Raw genomic sequence first — 17217 nt, 5'->3', positions numbered from 1 at the left:
GCTCCTGCCTCTTGGAGGTCTATGTCCTTTGGGGGTGCACAATAAAGGAGGCTAGTCTCATCTGTGTGACCCCCTTTTCCGTATCACCTGCCTCCCTCCTCATGCTGGAGCCCTCCTGTACCATCTGATTAGGGTGCTACTCACTTTTCTGGTTAAATTCTTATCCAGAGCATTTGCCGTGGTCAACTTCATGGACCTAAATAACACATCAATAATCCTTTGTGTAAGGTGCGTTCTCTTGGTCATATGCTGATCTTTTTATCATGACTATGTAAAACAGGCACTTATAGTCCCTGAAGTTTAAAAAATACATTTTTGGGCAGTGGTTTTATATAGCATGATAAAATATGTCTTTATTATAATGTCCATCTTTATTATCTAGCTCTTGGTGAAGTCAGTTTGAAAATATAAATTCTTATATGATGTCGGTCGTTGGTCTGCAGACGTCACCAGCTGTCAGTAGAGTCTGAAGACTTTGTTTCACTGAACAGATATCAGCTGATGGCAGTGTTTGGTGCTAAGCCCTGGCAGTGGGGGTCCCAAGAGTATAAGGAAGCACCATCACCCTCCCGAAGCCTGCAATATGCAGAAGGGGCACTGGGCCAGCAGGGCAGAACAGGAGGGGTGCGGATGTCTGAGGGGCTTCCCAGGGGCCTGAGGCCTGGGGGCACTCAGCCTCTCCAAATGGAGGGGACCAGCCCGTGCTTCTTGGGAGGTGAGAGGAGAGTCCCAGCGCTGTCCCTTTCAGTAATTCTGTCACAGTAGCTTATTTCACATCAGAGGTGACTGTGCTGAATATGACAATCAGCTTTTAATGTCAAAATGTATGCAACTTCATAAAACAGTCGTATATTTTTGGAATCCATGAATTTAAAAAATAATAGGACCCAGAAGATCATAACTTCAATCATGCTTTTCCATAAATTTGTATATTTTATTTAATCAAAATAGCATATATATATTTTTTTTGGTCAAGATTTTCCAGAGAAACAGAACCAATGGGAGTGTGTGTGTGTGTGTGTGTGTGTGATCAGCTCACACAATTATGAAGGCTGACAAGTTCCGAGATCTGCATTTGGTAAGCTGCAGCCCCGGGAGAGTCTGTGGGGGTAATTCTAGTTCGAGTCTGAAGCCCTGAGACCCAAAAGAGCCCGTGGTGTATGTTCCAGTCCAAAGGCCAGTGGGTTCAAGACCCATGAAGAGTCACTGTTTCAGTCCAAGTCTGAAGGCAAGAAAAGGCCCCTTTCCCGGCTCAAGCAGTGAAGAAGAGGAGTTTCCTTTTACTCAGCCTTTTTGTTCCATTGCACCTCCAACTGACTGGATGAGGCCCACCCACGTGAGGGAGGATAATCTGATCACTGCGTGTGCCACGTTAAATGTTAATCTCATCCAGAAACGCACTCACAGTCGCACCCAGAATCATGTCGGACCAAATATCTGGGCACCCCATGGCCCAGTCAAGTTGACACATGCCGTTAACCATCACCCTCAGCAATTGAAAAAAAAAAGATTTCATCTCTGTCCCAGACAAGTAGATTGCTCTGTCCCCAGTGCTCGCACCCTTGGATTTCAGGGACTTCAGCAATTCCTTCTGGGGCTGTAGCACCCTCAGCTCACCTTTGGGAAGTGCCCGGATCCGAACAGTGCTTTTCGGGTGGGAAAGAGTACCTGTGTCTCTTGAGACATTAGGGGATGTTGCCCTGAAGAAGTGCTCAGTGGAATCAGCACCCAGGTCTCTGCCTGAAAACTTCTCACAGCATGGGGGCTGGCGCCACCTCCGAGAAGCCCGTCTGGGTCCCTGAATGCTTGCAACGAACAGAGCCTCTTTTAAAAGAACGCTCTTGGCCAGACGCGGTGGCTCATGCCTGTAATCCCAGCACTTTGGGAGGCTGAGGCGTGCGGATCCTGAGGTCAAGATTTCGAGACCAGCCTGGCCAACATGGTGAAACCCTGTCTCTACTAGAAATACAAAAAGAATTAGCTGGGTGTGGTGGCAGGCACCTATAATCCCAGCTACTCAGGAGGCTGGGGCAGGAGAATTGCTTGCACCCAGGAGGCGGAGGTTGCAGTGAACTGAGATCGCACCACTGCACTCCAGCCTGGACAACAGAGCAAGACTCTACCTCAAAAAAAAAAAAAAAAAAAAAAAAAACACTCTTGGCAGTGGGTGACAGGTGGAACCCGGTTTGGGAAATGCTGGTTTGAAGCTGGGCTTTTCCAGATTTGGGGGTGCTTTCTGTTGGAAACGCCCTGGTGCTTGTTGGAAGATGTGAGGTAGTGGAAGCTGGTCCCAGCTGCCCCTGCCTCTGTCCCCTCACCTGTCCCCTCACCTGTCCCCTCTCCTGTGCCCCTCACCTGTCCCTTCACTTGTCCTCTCACCTGTGCAGTGCTAGGGTATGCATAGACATTCCTCATGTGGACGTTGTACTCTGTGTGGAGGTAGGAAATGGGTGAGGGCTGACGGCCCTGGCCATTCCCAGCTGGCTGGTGTCCTGCTCTGTGCTAGCAGGCCGTGAGTGCCTGCAGCCGGCAGGAGAGGTCCTCACACTCTTAAGCACCTGCCCGGGTCAGATAGTTTAGACCCATGGCAAAGCGAGCTCCATCTTCCCTTGTGGTAAGTTTTGGGAACCCTGTCTGTGGATGAATGCATTGCTACTTGTGCTTGCTGTATTTTAGATAGAAAATGCTCCCAGGCAGGAGGATGGCGATGGCTCATTGGCTCCCCAGAGCAGACCCCAGAGCTTGGGTTCTCCGTGCAGATTTTCCTGTAGACACCCCACTGCCACCACCCCCCATAACAGGAGTCCAATGGCTACTTCCTTGGTCCTCAGTCTCCCCACGAAGACCAAAAATAAAATGCTTTTTATTTTTTCAGAACTTACAGTGTGCCCCTTCTACTGCTCAGGAATCCTGTCCTCCGAAACCTCCAAGGGCTCACGAGCTGAAGCTGCTGGTGAGGAACATCAGCGCCTTGCTGCTCAGCGAGCCCGGTGCCTCAGGTGGGTGACAGTGGGAGCCTGGCCTGCCTGGAGGGGCTGTTCCTGCCCCTGAGCAGAGTCAGGGGCTTTGGGGCGGGGGGGCCTTGGATTCTCTGGTGGCATCCTCCTGTGGGGGTGCAGCGGGAGCACTGCCATGGTTGCAGAAAGCACCTGAAAATGTAATGGGAACAAGAGATGGTAAAAAATCCAATCCTGTTTCTGCACGTGTGAAGGCCGAGGGGAGAAAGGAATGTAATGGATTTGGCCTTTTTCATTTGTCTGGAATTGTCCTGCCTTTTTAATCTTTTCTTTCCTTTTTTTATTTTTAAACTGTTGAACCTGTATGTGTGTGTTAAGCATCCCTGACCAAGGTGCAGCTTCTGCTTTCTTAGAAAGTGGGTGAAGGGGGATGTAGGGAGTTGATGGGCATCAGATGACTTCGGCCACACTCGGGACTCCCGTGCTGGGAGACCATGGCTGCTGTTGGAGCCAAGACAAGCAACACAGAACGGATAACCCCTTCTGGGTGGTTCTGAATCATTGTTGAGGCCCCAGACACAGAGTCACTCGAGACAGGGCACCTCTTTACTCCGCGACTCCATTTTGCCAAGAACAGGAGTGAATTGTATTGCCTGAGTGTGTTAAAGGTGACTTATCTTTATTTGCGAGGGACTTCCTCCAGTTCCAAAAGCACAAACGGGCCACATCTAGCAGCCGAGACTGTGCAGAGCTAGCTGTCGAGGATTTTTTTTTGGTAAAAGTGCCTGCATGTTGCCCTTTCTTTTAGCCTGTAGTGCTTAGTGGCTAAAAGTGGGCTCGCTGGACTCGGTCGGTCAGGGTTGGGGTCCCAGCTCCCACATGCACCTGCCCTGAGGCCAGGCCCTGTGCCTCCCTCTGCTGGATGTCCCCATGTCTGGGTCTGAGTCTTCTCTTGAAGAGTGACTGTGAAAGCTCAGTAGCAAACGTCTGGAGGCTGCTTCACCCTGCTGCGGCATGGCCCAGCGTCCACACATTCTAGCAATTACTGATTCCACGGTGTGTTAGGGACTTGGTGCTGCAGGGAGAAGCATTGTCTCAAAACAGAAACAGCTGTTCACTAGGGCCATGTCCTACTACCTGGATCCAATACCCCGGCTAGTGTCAGGTGCCACACCTGTCTGGTGTAAGTTGGGAAATGGGAACTCTGTGAGGTGTATTTCCAAATGTAGGAGTCAACATGAACTGATGTTCAGGCTTTGGCAAACCGTTAGTCTTGTCTAAAAGCGGGGACCATGCCTCTGTATATAATGGTGCTGCCTCTCATGGAGGGTTCCCCTGGGAGCCCATGCCTGTGGTCAGCACTGAGGAGGGGGCGAGGCACTTGGGGTCAGCCCAGGGCTGTTGATATCAAATGTGGGAAAAAATTCTTTAACTCCAATAAAGGTTGGTGCTATGAGCATTTGAAAATGGAAAATGAGAGAATTCCCAGTCTCTGAAGTGGGTAAGCCTCGACCGTAGCCATTTAATTTAGCCTTTTTTTCTATGCATACAATGTCTTCATGCAATTTAAAAAATAAAAATAATGCCAGGCGCGGTGGCTCACACCTGTAATCCCAGCACTTTGGGAGGCCGAGGCGGGTGGATCACGAGGTCAGGAGTTTGAGACCAGCCTGCCCAACATAGTGAAACCCCGTCTCTACTAAAAATACAAAAATTAGCTGAGCGTGGAGGTGTGTGCCTATAATCCCAGATACTCAGGAGGCTGAGGCAGGAGAATCCCTTGAACCTGGGAGGTGGAGCTTGCAGTGAGCTGAGATTGTGCCACTGCACTCCAGCCTGGGTGACAGAGTGAGACTCCATCTCAAAAAATAAATAAATAAAAAGTAAATAAAAATAAACGCCAACACGATGCCCTTCTATTTAATTACAGGCCACATTAACGCAGTGTGCATCGTGCAGCTGAACGATCCCATACAGAAGTTCTCCAGCACCCTGACGAAAAACACTACAGACCTCACGTGGGAAGAGGAATTCACCTTGTGAGTCTGGCCGGGTTATCGTGGGCCTGCGTGTCCACGGTCGTGTCTGTTCAGGAGCGCTAAATCCTGAGATCATTCTGCAGCACCATTTAGGCTAAAACACTAAACCAAAACAGTTAACAACAAATGACGTCTTAAGCTTCTTAAAGGTAGCTTTAGGTCAAACATGGGTTTCATTTTAAAGGCAGCTCTTAGAGTCAGTTTTCTCCTCATGCCCTGATATGATGAAAGGAAACCGCTGTTGGGTCTCTTAGAGACACACACATCATCCAGCATGGAAAGGGAGGGAGCCTCTGACTGAATCCAGAACCTAACAAAGAAAATAGAAAAAGGGGCTGGGCGCAGAGGCTCATGCCTGTAATCCCAGCTGTTTGGGAGCCACAGATGGGAGGATTGCTTGAGCCCAGGAGTTTAAGACCAGCCTAAACAACATAGCAAGACCTCTTCTCTACTAAAAGGCATGGTGGCCCTTGCCTTGCCTGTAGTACTCCTAGCTCTTTGGGAGGCTGATGTAGGAGGATCGCTTGAGCCGGGAAGATCGAGGCTGCAGTGAGCTGTGGTTGTGCCACTGCATTCCAGCCTGGGTGACAGAGAGATACCCTGTCTCAAAAAAAAAAAAAAAAAAAAAAGACCAGGCATAGTAGCTCACACATGTAATCCCAGTACTTTGGGAGGCTGAGGTGGGTGGATCACTTGAGGTCAGGAGTTCGAGATCAACCTGGCCAACGTGGTAAATGAAACCCTGTCTCTACTAAAAATACAAAAATTAGGCATGGTGGCAGGTGCCTATAATGACAGCTACTCGGGAGGCCGAGGCAGGAAAATGGCTTGAGCCTGGGATTCAGAGGTTGCAGGGAGCTGAGATTGTACCACTGCACTCCAGCCTGGGCAACAAAGTGAGACTCCATCTCCAAAAAATAGAGATAGAGAAAAATGTAGGCCATGCATAAATAATGGTGTAAGAATCATAAATAAAATATTATCAAACAGAATCTAACAGCACATGAAAAATAAAGCCAGCTGTGTTCATACCAGGAATGTAAGGATATAAGTGTGCATTCACATAAGGAGATCTATTAATGGTGTTCATCGTATCACTAGATCAAAGGAGAAAATAAACATATTTTCTCTACATATGTCCAAAAGACATTCAGTGACATTTAATACCCATTCTTAATTTTTAAAAACTCAATTCGAGCAAAATTTATGGAGACTTCTTTAATAAGATTTTGTTTTGTTTTGTTTTTTGTTTTTTGTTTTTTTTGAGACGGAGTCTTGCTCAGTCGCCCAGGTTGGAGTGCAGTGGCCGGATCTCAGCTCACTGCAAGCTCCGTCTCCCGGGTTTACGCCATTCTCCTGCCTCAGCCTCCGGAGTAGTTGGGACTACAGGCGCCCGCCACCTCGCCCGGCTAATTTTTTATATTTTTTAGTAGAGACGGGGTTTCACCATGTTAGCCAGGATGGTCTCGACCTCCTGACCTCGTGATCCCCCCGTCTCGGCCTCCCAAAGTGCTGGGATTACAGGTTTGAGCCACCGTGCCTGGCCGTTCTTTAATAAGATTTTTAAAATCACTGTAAATGGTAAATACCAGAAGCAGACTCACTAAAATCAAGAGAAGGATGCCTATTGTTTTGTTCTAGAAGTATTGGTTAATGCAATTAGATAAGGAAAAAAACCATACACAAATACCAGAAAGGAAGAGGCAAGACCGGTCATTGTTCGGAGATGATATGACTGCATATCAGGACTATGCAAGAAAATCAACCCAAAGTATTAGAAAGAATAATGGATATAATGTAGAAATGAATATTTAAAAAACTAATAGACATAATCATTTAATGAATTAGCTGAGTACCAAGGTATTAAAATCAATCACAATCTAATCCTTAAAAAATGAACAATTAGAAAAAGTAATGGAAGAAAATTTCCCGTGTGTGTGTATGTGTGTATATATATAAAGAGCTTTTGTAAATCATGAATGGAAAAGATGACAGCTGCCTTAGAAAACTGACCAAAATTCCTGAAATGGAAATACAGAAGCCAGAGCTACCGACGGCCATAAACTTCTGAAAAGATGTTCAGAAATAAGCATAAAGTCATGCACACTTCAGCAAAAGAGAGAGGTCATTTTTGCACCTCACAGCTTGATGGAGAATAAGAGAGTGATAATGGCATTGGAAGTGTCACTGGGAGTAAGCATTCTGGATGCCATCAGTCGGCCTAAATAAAAAAACACCTCTCAAGTGCACATGCCATTTGACAGGCAATTAGAGTTTTCCTGAGGAAATAATCACACAGCGTGCAAAGATATATGCCTAAGAATGTGCCTCTCAGCTTGTATATGGCTATGAAATACTGGGGACCACCAACACATTAAGAAGCGTTGGTTATTGAAGAGCTGGCCAAATAAAATCTCCTAAGGCCAAAGAGCAGAATACTAGAGGCCCATCAAACATGATGTTGCTGTGTAGTTACACAGAAAGACATCCACAAAAATTTCAGTTAAAAGAATAGGTTACAGGCTGGGCGCAGTGGCTCACTCCTGTAATCCCAGCACTTTGGGAGGCCGAGGCGGGAGGATGGCTTGAGCTCAGGAGTTTGAGATCAGCCTGGGCAACATAGCAAGACTTCATCTCTACTTTTTTTTTTTTTTTAATGCCTTTTTAAAGAAAATAAATGGGTTACAAAGGAGGGAGGTATATTGTGTTCCGTGTTTTGTCTTTAGGTCATTATATAGCTGTGCTTTCAGTATGGCAGCGACTGGCCACGTGTGTCTCTTTGAATTTAAGTTAACGGAAATTTTTTAAAATGACGTTCAGTTCCTCGGCTTGCACTGGACACCTCTCCAGTGCTCTGTGCCTACTGCATTTGACAGCTGGTCTGTCACTGTCATCACAGAACATCCTGTTGACTGCTCTGGAAGGCTAGTCCCTGAATATTAATGGTAGCTGTTTCCGAATGGGGAGGTTGCAGATACTCTTTCCTATTTTTGGTTATATGTCTTGGTAGTTTGTTAAATATTGACATCTTTGTGTTCCTTTCTATAATCAGAAAATATGCTATATTTCATAAAAGAATAAAGCATTGCATTTTGAGGACTTATAACTTTTTTCTCTTCCAAAGCGAGTTGAATGCCAAGTCGAAGGAGTTACACCTGCAGATTTCAGAGGCTGGGCGACCCTCAGAAGGTGGGTTGAGCAGGAGGACAGAGGCCCTGCCCTCTGGAAAGGTCCTCCGCTGCGTGACCTGGGCCTCGGGAAAGGGCGGTGGGAGATCCAGCAGAGGAAGGTGACCCCTCCTCTAAATGACTTCGGTTTTCCCGTGGGACGTTTTGGTCGAAAGGCAATTTGAGTTATTAACAAGGTCATACATTTTGGGGAAATGTTCAACTGGATTTTTTGTTTGTTCGTTTAAAAAAAAAAATCCAAAATATTTTATGCAACAATTCTTGGCAGAGAGAAGTAGTTCTGAATCCTCCTTGCCCCAAGAGACCTCCTTTTTTGGAAAACAAAAACAAAAACAAAGCCTTTTAACTGTAGTAAGATAAACAACGTTAAATGTATCATCTTAACCATTTCTAAGTACATAGTTCAGGGGCAGTCAGTACACTCACGTTGTTGTGCAACCATCACCCCCATCTATCTCCAGAGCTTTTTCATCCCCATTCTACTGCCTGTATCAATTTCATTGGGTTTTTTCTTATAAAATAAACTACAGAGGTTTAAATGGAACTTAACGATTTATACACAAGGCAGCAACAATTAGAGGTAAAGTCACTAAAACACTAAAATGAACGTGGGCCTGTATGTGTGCGTGTGCCCAAATCAACAGTTACAATATTTGTTAGGTTTTTAAAGATATAAATATTTTCTTAGATTGTAAAACTCTCCCCATAAACATACCAAAATTGGGAAGCCCTTGCCCAGCTTATCCAGCAATAAAATCAAGCCATTTGGTTACCTCCTAAAGTGAGAAGCTCGTTATTTCTCCCAGTTAACTAGTTTTATATCCTAGTTGTTATAGCAAGAATCCTGAGGTGACTTCCTTGATTTTGGAGTCCCAAGAAAACTGGGATGTCCATGAGACAATTCTGAGAGAGGCATTCCGCAGGTCGGGGACCCGCACAGCGTGGGGGCACTGGTCACCTGGAGAGAGGTCAACTTCTGACCCCGTTCCTGGGTCCCCACTCCTGCTGGCCTTATTCAAATTTCATTCCAGCCCAGCCTGATGGAATCTATGAAATGTCGAACTTTACAAAACAATACAAAGAACAGCCACATAACCTTTACTCAGACTCATGTGTCCTTAACATTTGCCCAGTTTCCTTTACTATTTGTGCTCACTCTTGGTCTCTCCCCGCCATACTCATTTCCTTTTTACACACACACACACACACACACGAGGATAAATTATATGCATCTCGGCCCTTTGTCCTCAATTCTTTAGTGTGTATTTTCCTAGGAATGGAGATATTCTCTTCTGTGTCCACAGTACAGTTATCAGCTTCCTGAATTTACATTGGTGCAATTCCTTAACTTATGCCCATTTTCCAGTTTTTGTCACTGGACGACCCCATGATGCCCTTCAGAGCAGTGACCTTTCCACTCCGGCACAAGGCCGGACATTGCCTGACTGTCCTATTGCTTTAGCATCCTCTGTCCTGCAGCGTTTCGACAGCTTTTGTCTTTTATGACACTGACATTTTTAAAACGTGCTGAAACGTGAGCACTTTCGAGTGTGCCAGAGGCACGTGAGGAGCATGTTCCGGCTGCTGGGCTTGTGGGCCTTTCTGTTCTCACGGAACCCCGTGGAAACATCAGCGGCACCCCTTGCCTGTCTCCTGTCTTTTCAGGTCTGCTGGCGACGGCGATAGTTCCTTTGGATTTGTTTAAGAAGCAGCCTTCTGGGCCACAGAGCTTCACGCTGACCAGCAGGTCTGCCTGCGGCAGCTCGGTGCTGGGCTCGGTCACGGCAGAGGTAGGACGAGGCTCCCATGGCGGCTGGTTCTGGCTTGGGGCACTTACCTAAGGAGCGTCTTCACTTATGTCTGCAGAGTCTCACTCCTGCTTCTGTGTGAAATAAGACCTCCTCTAAGAGGAGATGCTGTTTCATCATACGCAGGACTACACTCAAATAGAGCACGTTCTGTCCACTGTACAGTTGAGTTGTCTGCTGGAGGAGATGACTTTTCAGGATGCCGTTTTACAGGCCTACCCCAAAGAGGCCTTTGAAAATTTTGCTTGGTTCTCCAGCTTCTATTCGGTTGCCATCATTATATGTTGAGCCGGCTGTGTGTAAGGTGGGGTCTGTGTCCATTCTGGGAATATCCAGGTTAACTGGAAATACTAAGTGACCTTAAGGGAAGGAATTATGGTTATTTCACAAGAAGGCAGCGTTAGGTGGCTGATCAGCCTGTGCAGTTTCCACAAAACCAGAAGCAAGTAACACGTCTTCTCTGCAGTTCTCTTACATAGAACCTGGGGAATTGAAATCCTGGCCCATCCCTCCCCCTGTTCCTGCTGCAAAAATCGAAAAGGACCGCATGGTGATGCCTTGTGGGACTGTGGTCACTACTGTCACTGCCGTGAAGACTAAGCCTCGCGTCGACATGGGGAGGGCGTCCCCACTGAGCTCCGGTGAGACAACAGGAACGCAGTCGAGGAACTCTGTGCATGGCGCCTGCCTGTAACCACCTTGCCCCCACAGCGTGCGGAGTCCTGGAGCCTGCAGCACTCAGTGTTAGGAAAATCTCACAGCACAGGAAGGATGCTGATTGGCCACACTTGTGCTTAGTTTTTTGTTGTTGTTGGACGACAGTTATCTTTTCTTTTTCTTCTGCCAAACACGTATGCAATAAGCTGAAACGAGGTTCGATTCCCATGGTGTATTCTGAAGCTAAAATCTAGATAGTATAAATAGTTACACTTAGGTGTAACTCCAACTAAGTTAAATTAAGAACTCTATTATAGGGCCCGGCGCGGTGGCTCATGCCTGTAATCCCAGCGCTTTGGGAGGCCGAGGTGCATAGATCACCTGAGGTCAGGAGTTTGAGACCAGCCTGACAAACATGGTGAAACCCCATCTCTACTAAAAATACAAAATTAGCTGGGTGTGTTGGCGCATGCATGTAGTCACAGCTACTCTGGAGGCTGAGGCAGGAGAATTGCTTGAACCCAGGAGGTGGAGGTTGCAATGAGCCGAGATCACGCCATTGCACTCCAGCCTGGACAACGAGAGCGAAACTCCCCCTCAAAAACAAAACAAAACACAACAAAACACGAACTCTATTACCTGTATGTGGGGACAGCACACACTTTCTTCTTGAAAAATTCAAAGTGAGTTGGCCTTGTAGACTTTCTTCTGTTAAAAATTGTTTGCTAGAAGGCTTGATAGGCTGTCATTTGAGATCCAGCTGAATTCTGTACCTGTCTCCACAGCCACTGCCTTGGAGACAGAAGTTTCTGTATAAGTGGATGCTTTATTTCTCACAATTCACAGTGCATCTCTACTTGTGCAAAAGCATCATCCTCCCAGAATACATGAGTTGGCACAGTTCAGGGATGCCAAATAGAATGGGAAATTCTAGCTTAGTTAAAATGTTTCTGAAATTTTATTTCAACCTGGACTCCAGACACCACTCTTGCCTCTCCTTCGTTCAAAGCGGCTTTCATGAAACTTTGCCTTTACCAACTGCACACACCAGAGTTGCAGTGAGGGCTGTCCTTTCACTTTTCAGTAACTGTTGATCCAGTCAACTATGGGGCCACCTTTGTAATCAGAATCTTCCTCTGGCAGAGGCTCCGGTGAAGACTCCCATCAAGGTGAAGGTGATTGAGAAGGACATCTCTGTCCAGGCCATCTCCTGCCGCAGCGCTCCTGTCAGCAAAACGCTCTCTTCTTCAGACACAGGTAACTGAGACGTGCCCACACCGCTCTCCCTCTTAGTACCTTTGGGCCTTTTGGGCTGTTCTGATATGAAGTATTTTCCTTTCAGAGTTTGGAAAAAGTTGTTTTGGGCCAGGTACGGTGGCTTACACCTGTAATCTCAGCACTTTGGGAGGCTGAGGCGGGTGGATCCCTTGAGGTCAGGAATTCCAGACAAGCCTGGCCACCATGGTGAAACCCTATCTCTACTAAAAATACAAAAATTAGCTGGGCGTAGTGGCGCATGCCTGTAATCCCAGCTACTTGAGAGGCTTAGGCAGGAGACTTGCTTGAACCCGGGAGGTGGAGGTTGCAGTGAGCCAAGATTGCACCACTGCACTCCAGCCAGGGTGACAGAGTGAGACCCTATCTCTTGAAAGAAAAAAAAGTTTTGATTTGGCCTGGTTTTGTGGTTGAGTGATGAGTGAAGGAGAGGGAGAAAAGGGAACTCCAAATTGATCAAAGACCAGAAGCGGCATTCATATTCCTTTTACATTTTAGGGAATGCTTTAACAAAATAAAAAACCAGCTGAGACTTTACGTTTTAAAATTTCTGATCATTTTTTTCTTGCACAACACGCTAGCTACGTTACTATCAAACAAGTAGGACTCAGGACATCATCATCACAGTCACTTTAATTTTGGTTCCCACTTTCTGCTTAGACCTGCTGAGTAGAAGTAGTTTTTTCCCTTCTACTAGGAAATGGTCACTACTAATAGGGAAATGCAAATCTCCTGTTATTTTATGGTCACTTTCAGGTAATAGACATTTTTGAAGAGATGTCTTACTGACTTGTTAAATCACTGCACAATCTAAATTTGGGGATTAACTTTCTGCCTTCGCCCCCTCATGACCTACTCTCAGGGGCAATGGGTGCTTCCTTCTTGCTTAGCTCTCCCGCATTCACCGAGTCCTGTGTCTGACCTTGCCAAGGCCAACAACTGGACAAGGTGGGGTGGTCAGGGGAGTGGGAATTTCTCACTGGAGGAGCACTGTCTTGACGTGGTTTTGGATTCTCAGCCTGGCGAAAGTTTACAACTGCCTCCTCCTCTCGTGGGAGGTTCTATGGTTTTTTGGATACTACCGTGCTGGGTCCCCCACCTGCAATTCTGGGATGCAGGCCCTACCCCTCCTTTTGTTACCAAAAAAGGGTATTGATCTAGACCCCAAGAGAGGGTTCTTGGATCTGGTGCAAGAAAGAATTCGGGGCGAGTCCACAGAGTAAAGTGAAAGCAACTTATTAAGAAAGTAAAGGAATAAAAGAACGGCTGCTCTGTGGGCAGAGAACCCACAGGGCTGCTGGTTGGCTCTTTTTCTGTTTATTTCTTGATCATATGCTAAACAAGGGGTGGATTATTCACAAGTTTCCTACCAAAGGGGTGGGGATTTCTCAGAACTGAGCGTTCCTCCCCTTTTCAGACCATATAGGGTAACTTCTTGCCATTGCCATGGCATTTGCAAATTGTCATGGTGCTGGTGGGAGTGTCTTTTAGCATGCTAATGCATCATCATTATCATCAGCCAGAGGTCACTTTCACTGCTATCTTGGTTTTGGCAGGTTTTGGCCGGCTTCTTTACCGCATCCTGTTTTATCAGCAGGGTCCTTGTGACCTGTGCCTTGTGCCAGCCTCGTAGCTCACCCTGTGAGTAAGGACACTTCACCTCCTGGGAGTCCAGCCCAGGAGGTCCCAGCCTCATTTTGCCCTGCCCTTATTTGAGATGGAGCTGCTCTGGCACTAATGCCTCTGACACTTTTGCCGCTGCCCCTGATGCCCCTTCCTCAGTTTCTTCCCCTGGCAGTGCCCCCACTGCCCATACTGTGGGGTCCTGTCACCTGGGCAGGATCCCTCTTAAAAGACCCAGACTGATGTTCCCACTGTGGGTTCTGGTGCATGGGCCATGGAGCCAGCCCCCAGGCTCACCCACCACGGTGCAGCCAGGCGCTGTAGCAGGTGTCCAGGCTGCATCTAGCACCTGGACTGGGCTCTCGGGGGACTGAATAGAAGCACTGGGCCTGGTGTGAGGAGGACGCGCTCCCAACGCCTCTCCCTTGGTGGCTTTGGGAATTACAGCACAGCTTTCTCCTAAGGAGTCTTCCCCAACTCCTTTCTCCAACACTTCTCTCTTCTCAGTGTGGCTCAGTGGCTAAACAAAAATCTGTTCCTCTACTCACAACACTCCTGACACCAAATGTGTAGATTTTCTATGGCAAGCAATTTTCTGTTTCTCTGCAGACACCAACTGGGTGTCCTACAATTTAATTCAATTCTGGCACTACCTGGAGTTAGCTCAGATCCCACAGGTAGAAGGCCCAGCCCCACAAAACCACCCTCCCACTTTAGATGCCAGGCACAAATAGTGGGTCCTCAGGTTACCACACTTTTGTCCCACTTGGCTACAAATTGGGGTTTTCATGACAACCTCTTTGGGTTCCATAATTTGCTATGATGGCTCACAGAACTCAGGGAAACACTTTACTTGGGTTTACCAGTTTGTTATCACACAAATGCACAGCCAGATGAAGAGGGGCGCAGGGCTCAGTCTGGAAGGGTCCTGAGCGTAGGAGCTTTGATCTCCATGGAGTCGCCCCTCCCCCAGTACTTGCATGCATTGGTTCACAACCTGGACCCTCCCTGAGCCCTGTCATTTAGGGCTTTATGGTGCTTCTATAAGTAGATACGTAGGCATGATTGATTCACTTATTGGCCACTGGTAATTTGAACTCAATCTCTAGCCCCTTTCCCTTCCCCACAGGCAAGAGGAGGGCAGAAAGTTCCAACCTTCTAACCACAGGGTTGGTGCCTCTGACATCCAATGTCCATCCTCATTAGCATTCACTCAGGTGGGCTGCAGGGGCTTATGAGGAATAAGATGCCTCAGCTCAGTGGCTCTGGAATTCAAAGGGTTTTTTGTTGTTGTTATTGTTCTTTGTGCCAGGAACCAGGGAGGAAGACCAAGTATCTGTTATTCCCCAGGGTCATTGTTGTCACCGGTTCTTGGCCACTGTGGTCTTATGTTGAGTCCCTTTGGAAATGCAGCATCTGTAAGCCTCAGGCCATGGCCAAAACTGAGACAGAAGTTCCTTTTACTATCCTGCTATTTTAATAGCTTTGTCATTTTGACTTGACCTGAGCGGGATAGTGTAAGTTACAAGCATCAGTTCTGAGTCAGAGAGACTCATGTCAGCTCTGGGGCCTCCTGGCTGCTGGACATCCTCCTCAGTGGTCAAATGGGATAAAAGGAAGGACCTGCTCATGGGGTGTGGAATAGGAGTAAATGAGAGAATGTGCACAGAGCTCTCTGAACAGCACCTGGTTCGCCGTAAGCAATCTATTGATGTTGGCTGGTGTGTGGTTATTCACCTAGGGAAGGAAGTGCTTTCATTAACTGGCCCTTCATAGCTCTAGTTACTATTCTGTGTGTTTAGCCACTCTTGGGAGGGAAAAGGAGTCACTACCTTGCCTTTCAAAGTTCAAAATCTTCCAGAGGGTTAGATATTTTTTTTGTTGCTTGCTTGCTTTTGCCGTTTTCCATTAACTCTATTCAGGTATAACTTAAATAAATAAAATAGGTGAATGTTAAGCAGACACTTCAATGAGTATCTTGTAACCACCCAGGGAATCAAGTTGTAGACCAAGGGTCAGCAAACAGCAAACTATTTCCCACAGGAAAAATCTGGCCCGTCACTTGTTTTTGTAAATAAAGTTTTACTGAAACCCAGCCATGCTCATTTATTTACCTGTGGTCTCTAGCTGGTTTCACTCTACAAAAGCTGCATTGAGAAGTTGTTGCAGAGACCACCTACATAGCCTAAACAGTGTACTCTGTGGCCCTTTTTAGAAAATATCTGTTAACCATTGCTTATCGACCATTTCCATTATCCCTGGAAGTTCCCATGGAAGTCTTTAATTTTTGCTGATGAACTTAACAGTGCCTTCCCTCTGGCAGAATTGTTGGTGTTGAATGGTTCGGATCCAGTGGCTGAAGTTGCCATTCGACAACTCAGTGAATCTTCAAAGCTGAAACTCAAGTCGCCTCGCAAGAAAAGCACTATTATCATATCAGGGATCTCCAAGGTACCATCGTGGTGGCTGGGGAGGTGTTTGCATCTGTCAGTGACCTGCTGCTCCTCTGCCCTTTGAAGAAGTTAGCCCCAGCGCTTGGTTAACGTCCAGAGAGTTCCATTTACAAATGTCAAATTATGTTCCTCACCCCACAAAGGAGTCATGCGTGGTATTGTGTTTACGCAGTTTATCCCATTCACCAAGGACACGGGAGAGTTTCTCATCAGTGACGCTTTACACATTGAGAAGTTGGCAAATCATTTCAAGAAAAATTATTGAAAGAGAGGAACATGACGTAAGACTCCCCTTTGGTACAGAACCTCTACTCTCGTCACCACCCAGTCACGGGGAACTTACACTTTCCACGTGACACATTTCCAAAGCCTTTTACTTTTTTGCAGTGAATGTTTATTCCTTTTGTAATCAGAGAGAAATGAAGATTGTAGTGTCCCCCATGGACATTGCACTCCCTTTCTTCCCCTTCTCCTGCTCTGGGACGTCTGCTCAGAGCAGGTGGTGGCAGGTGTGTGGTTCAGGCTGTGGAGAGGCCAACCCGTCAGGTGAAGGGCCATGTTACAGATCCTTACTCTATTACATTTTTTAATTTGATTTTTAAATGTTTATCTATCTATTTATTTTGAGACCAGCTAATTTGTTATGAGACTGGCTAATTTTTGTATTTTTGGTAGAGATGGGGTTTTACCACATTGCTCAGGCTGGTCTTGAACTCCTGGGCTCAAGTGATCCATCTACCTTGGCCTTCCAAAGTGTTGGGATTACGGGTGTGAGCCACTGCTCCCGGCCCTTACTCTTTTTTGACATTTCCAAGTGAACAGGTTGAGGGAAAGTTGGGAGATTTCGATTTGGTGTGGGAAGGGGATGAGGAAGAATTGTGCACAAAAGAGTGGGAGGGTGGGCCAGAGGGCACGCAGAAGATGGATTCCTCAGTGACTGGAAGACGGGCCAGAACGGGACCTCGGAGGTGCCAGAGATGAGTCATCAGTCTTGCCGTTGTACCCAGAGGGTGGCCTTGCCCACGTCCCAGAGGCAGGCAGGTGGTGTTTTTGGGGCTTCCTGACCCCTCCAGAGCCCCTCAGCAGGGGATCCATGACCTCCCTGGAAGTCCGGGGCCTGGTAGTTGGGTTTTCTTCAGTTTTGGGTGAATGAATGAGCAAAATAAGGACAAGACCCATGGGCATCTCCCATATGCTTTTCTTTTCTTTTCTTTTTT

At 46.9% G+C, this 17217-nt stretch overlaps 1 protein-coding gene across 2 annotated transcripts in view; it reads left to right on the top strand.

The window, feature by feature from the left end:
• The window catches only part of C2CD2 (C2 calcium dependent domain containing 2), a 70117-nt gene that overhangs the window by 39244 nt on the left and 13656 nt on the right, over positions 1-17217 (top strand). Inside the window, exons 6-12 of one of the 2 annotated variants that reach the window (XM_017855196.1) lie at positions 2906-2999; positions 4888-4996; positions 8121-8185; positions 9850-9974; positions 10459-10633; positions 11793-11906; positions 15871-15998. In XM_017855196.1, coding sequence (XP_017710685.1) covers positions 2906-2999; positions 4888-4996; positions 8121-8185; positions 9850-9974; positions 10459-10633; positions 11793-11906; positions 15871-15998 — 810 coding nt within the window. Of the gene's footprint in view, positions 1-2875; positions 3000-4887; positions 4997-8120; positions 8186-9849; positions 9975-10458; positions 10634-11792; positions 11907-15870; positions 15999-17217 lie in introns of both variants that reach the window. The other variant, XM_017855195.1, reaches the window with a different exon arrangement.

This window comes from Rhinopithecus bieti, unplaced genomic scaffold, assembly GCF_001698545.2.
Source record: "Rhinopithecus bieti isolate Rb0 unplaced genomic scaffold, ASM169854v2 scaffold_40803, whole genome shotgun sequence".
NCBI lineage: Eukaryota > Metazoa > Chordata > Mammalia > Primates > Cercopithecidae > Rhinopithecus > Rhinopithecus bieti.
Note: the sequence above shows the minus strand (reverse complement) of the source record. Positions and strands in the feature narration are given on the sequence as shown.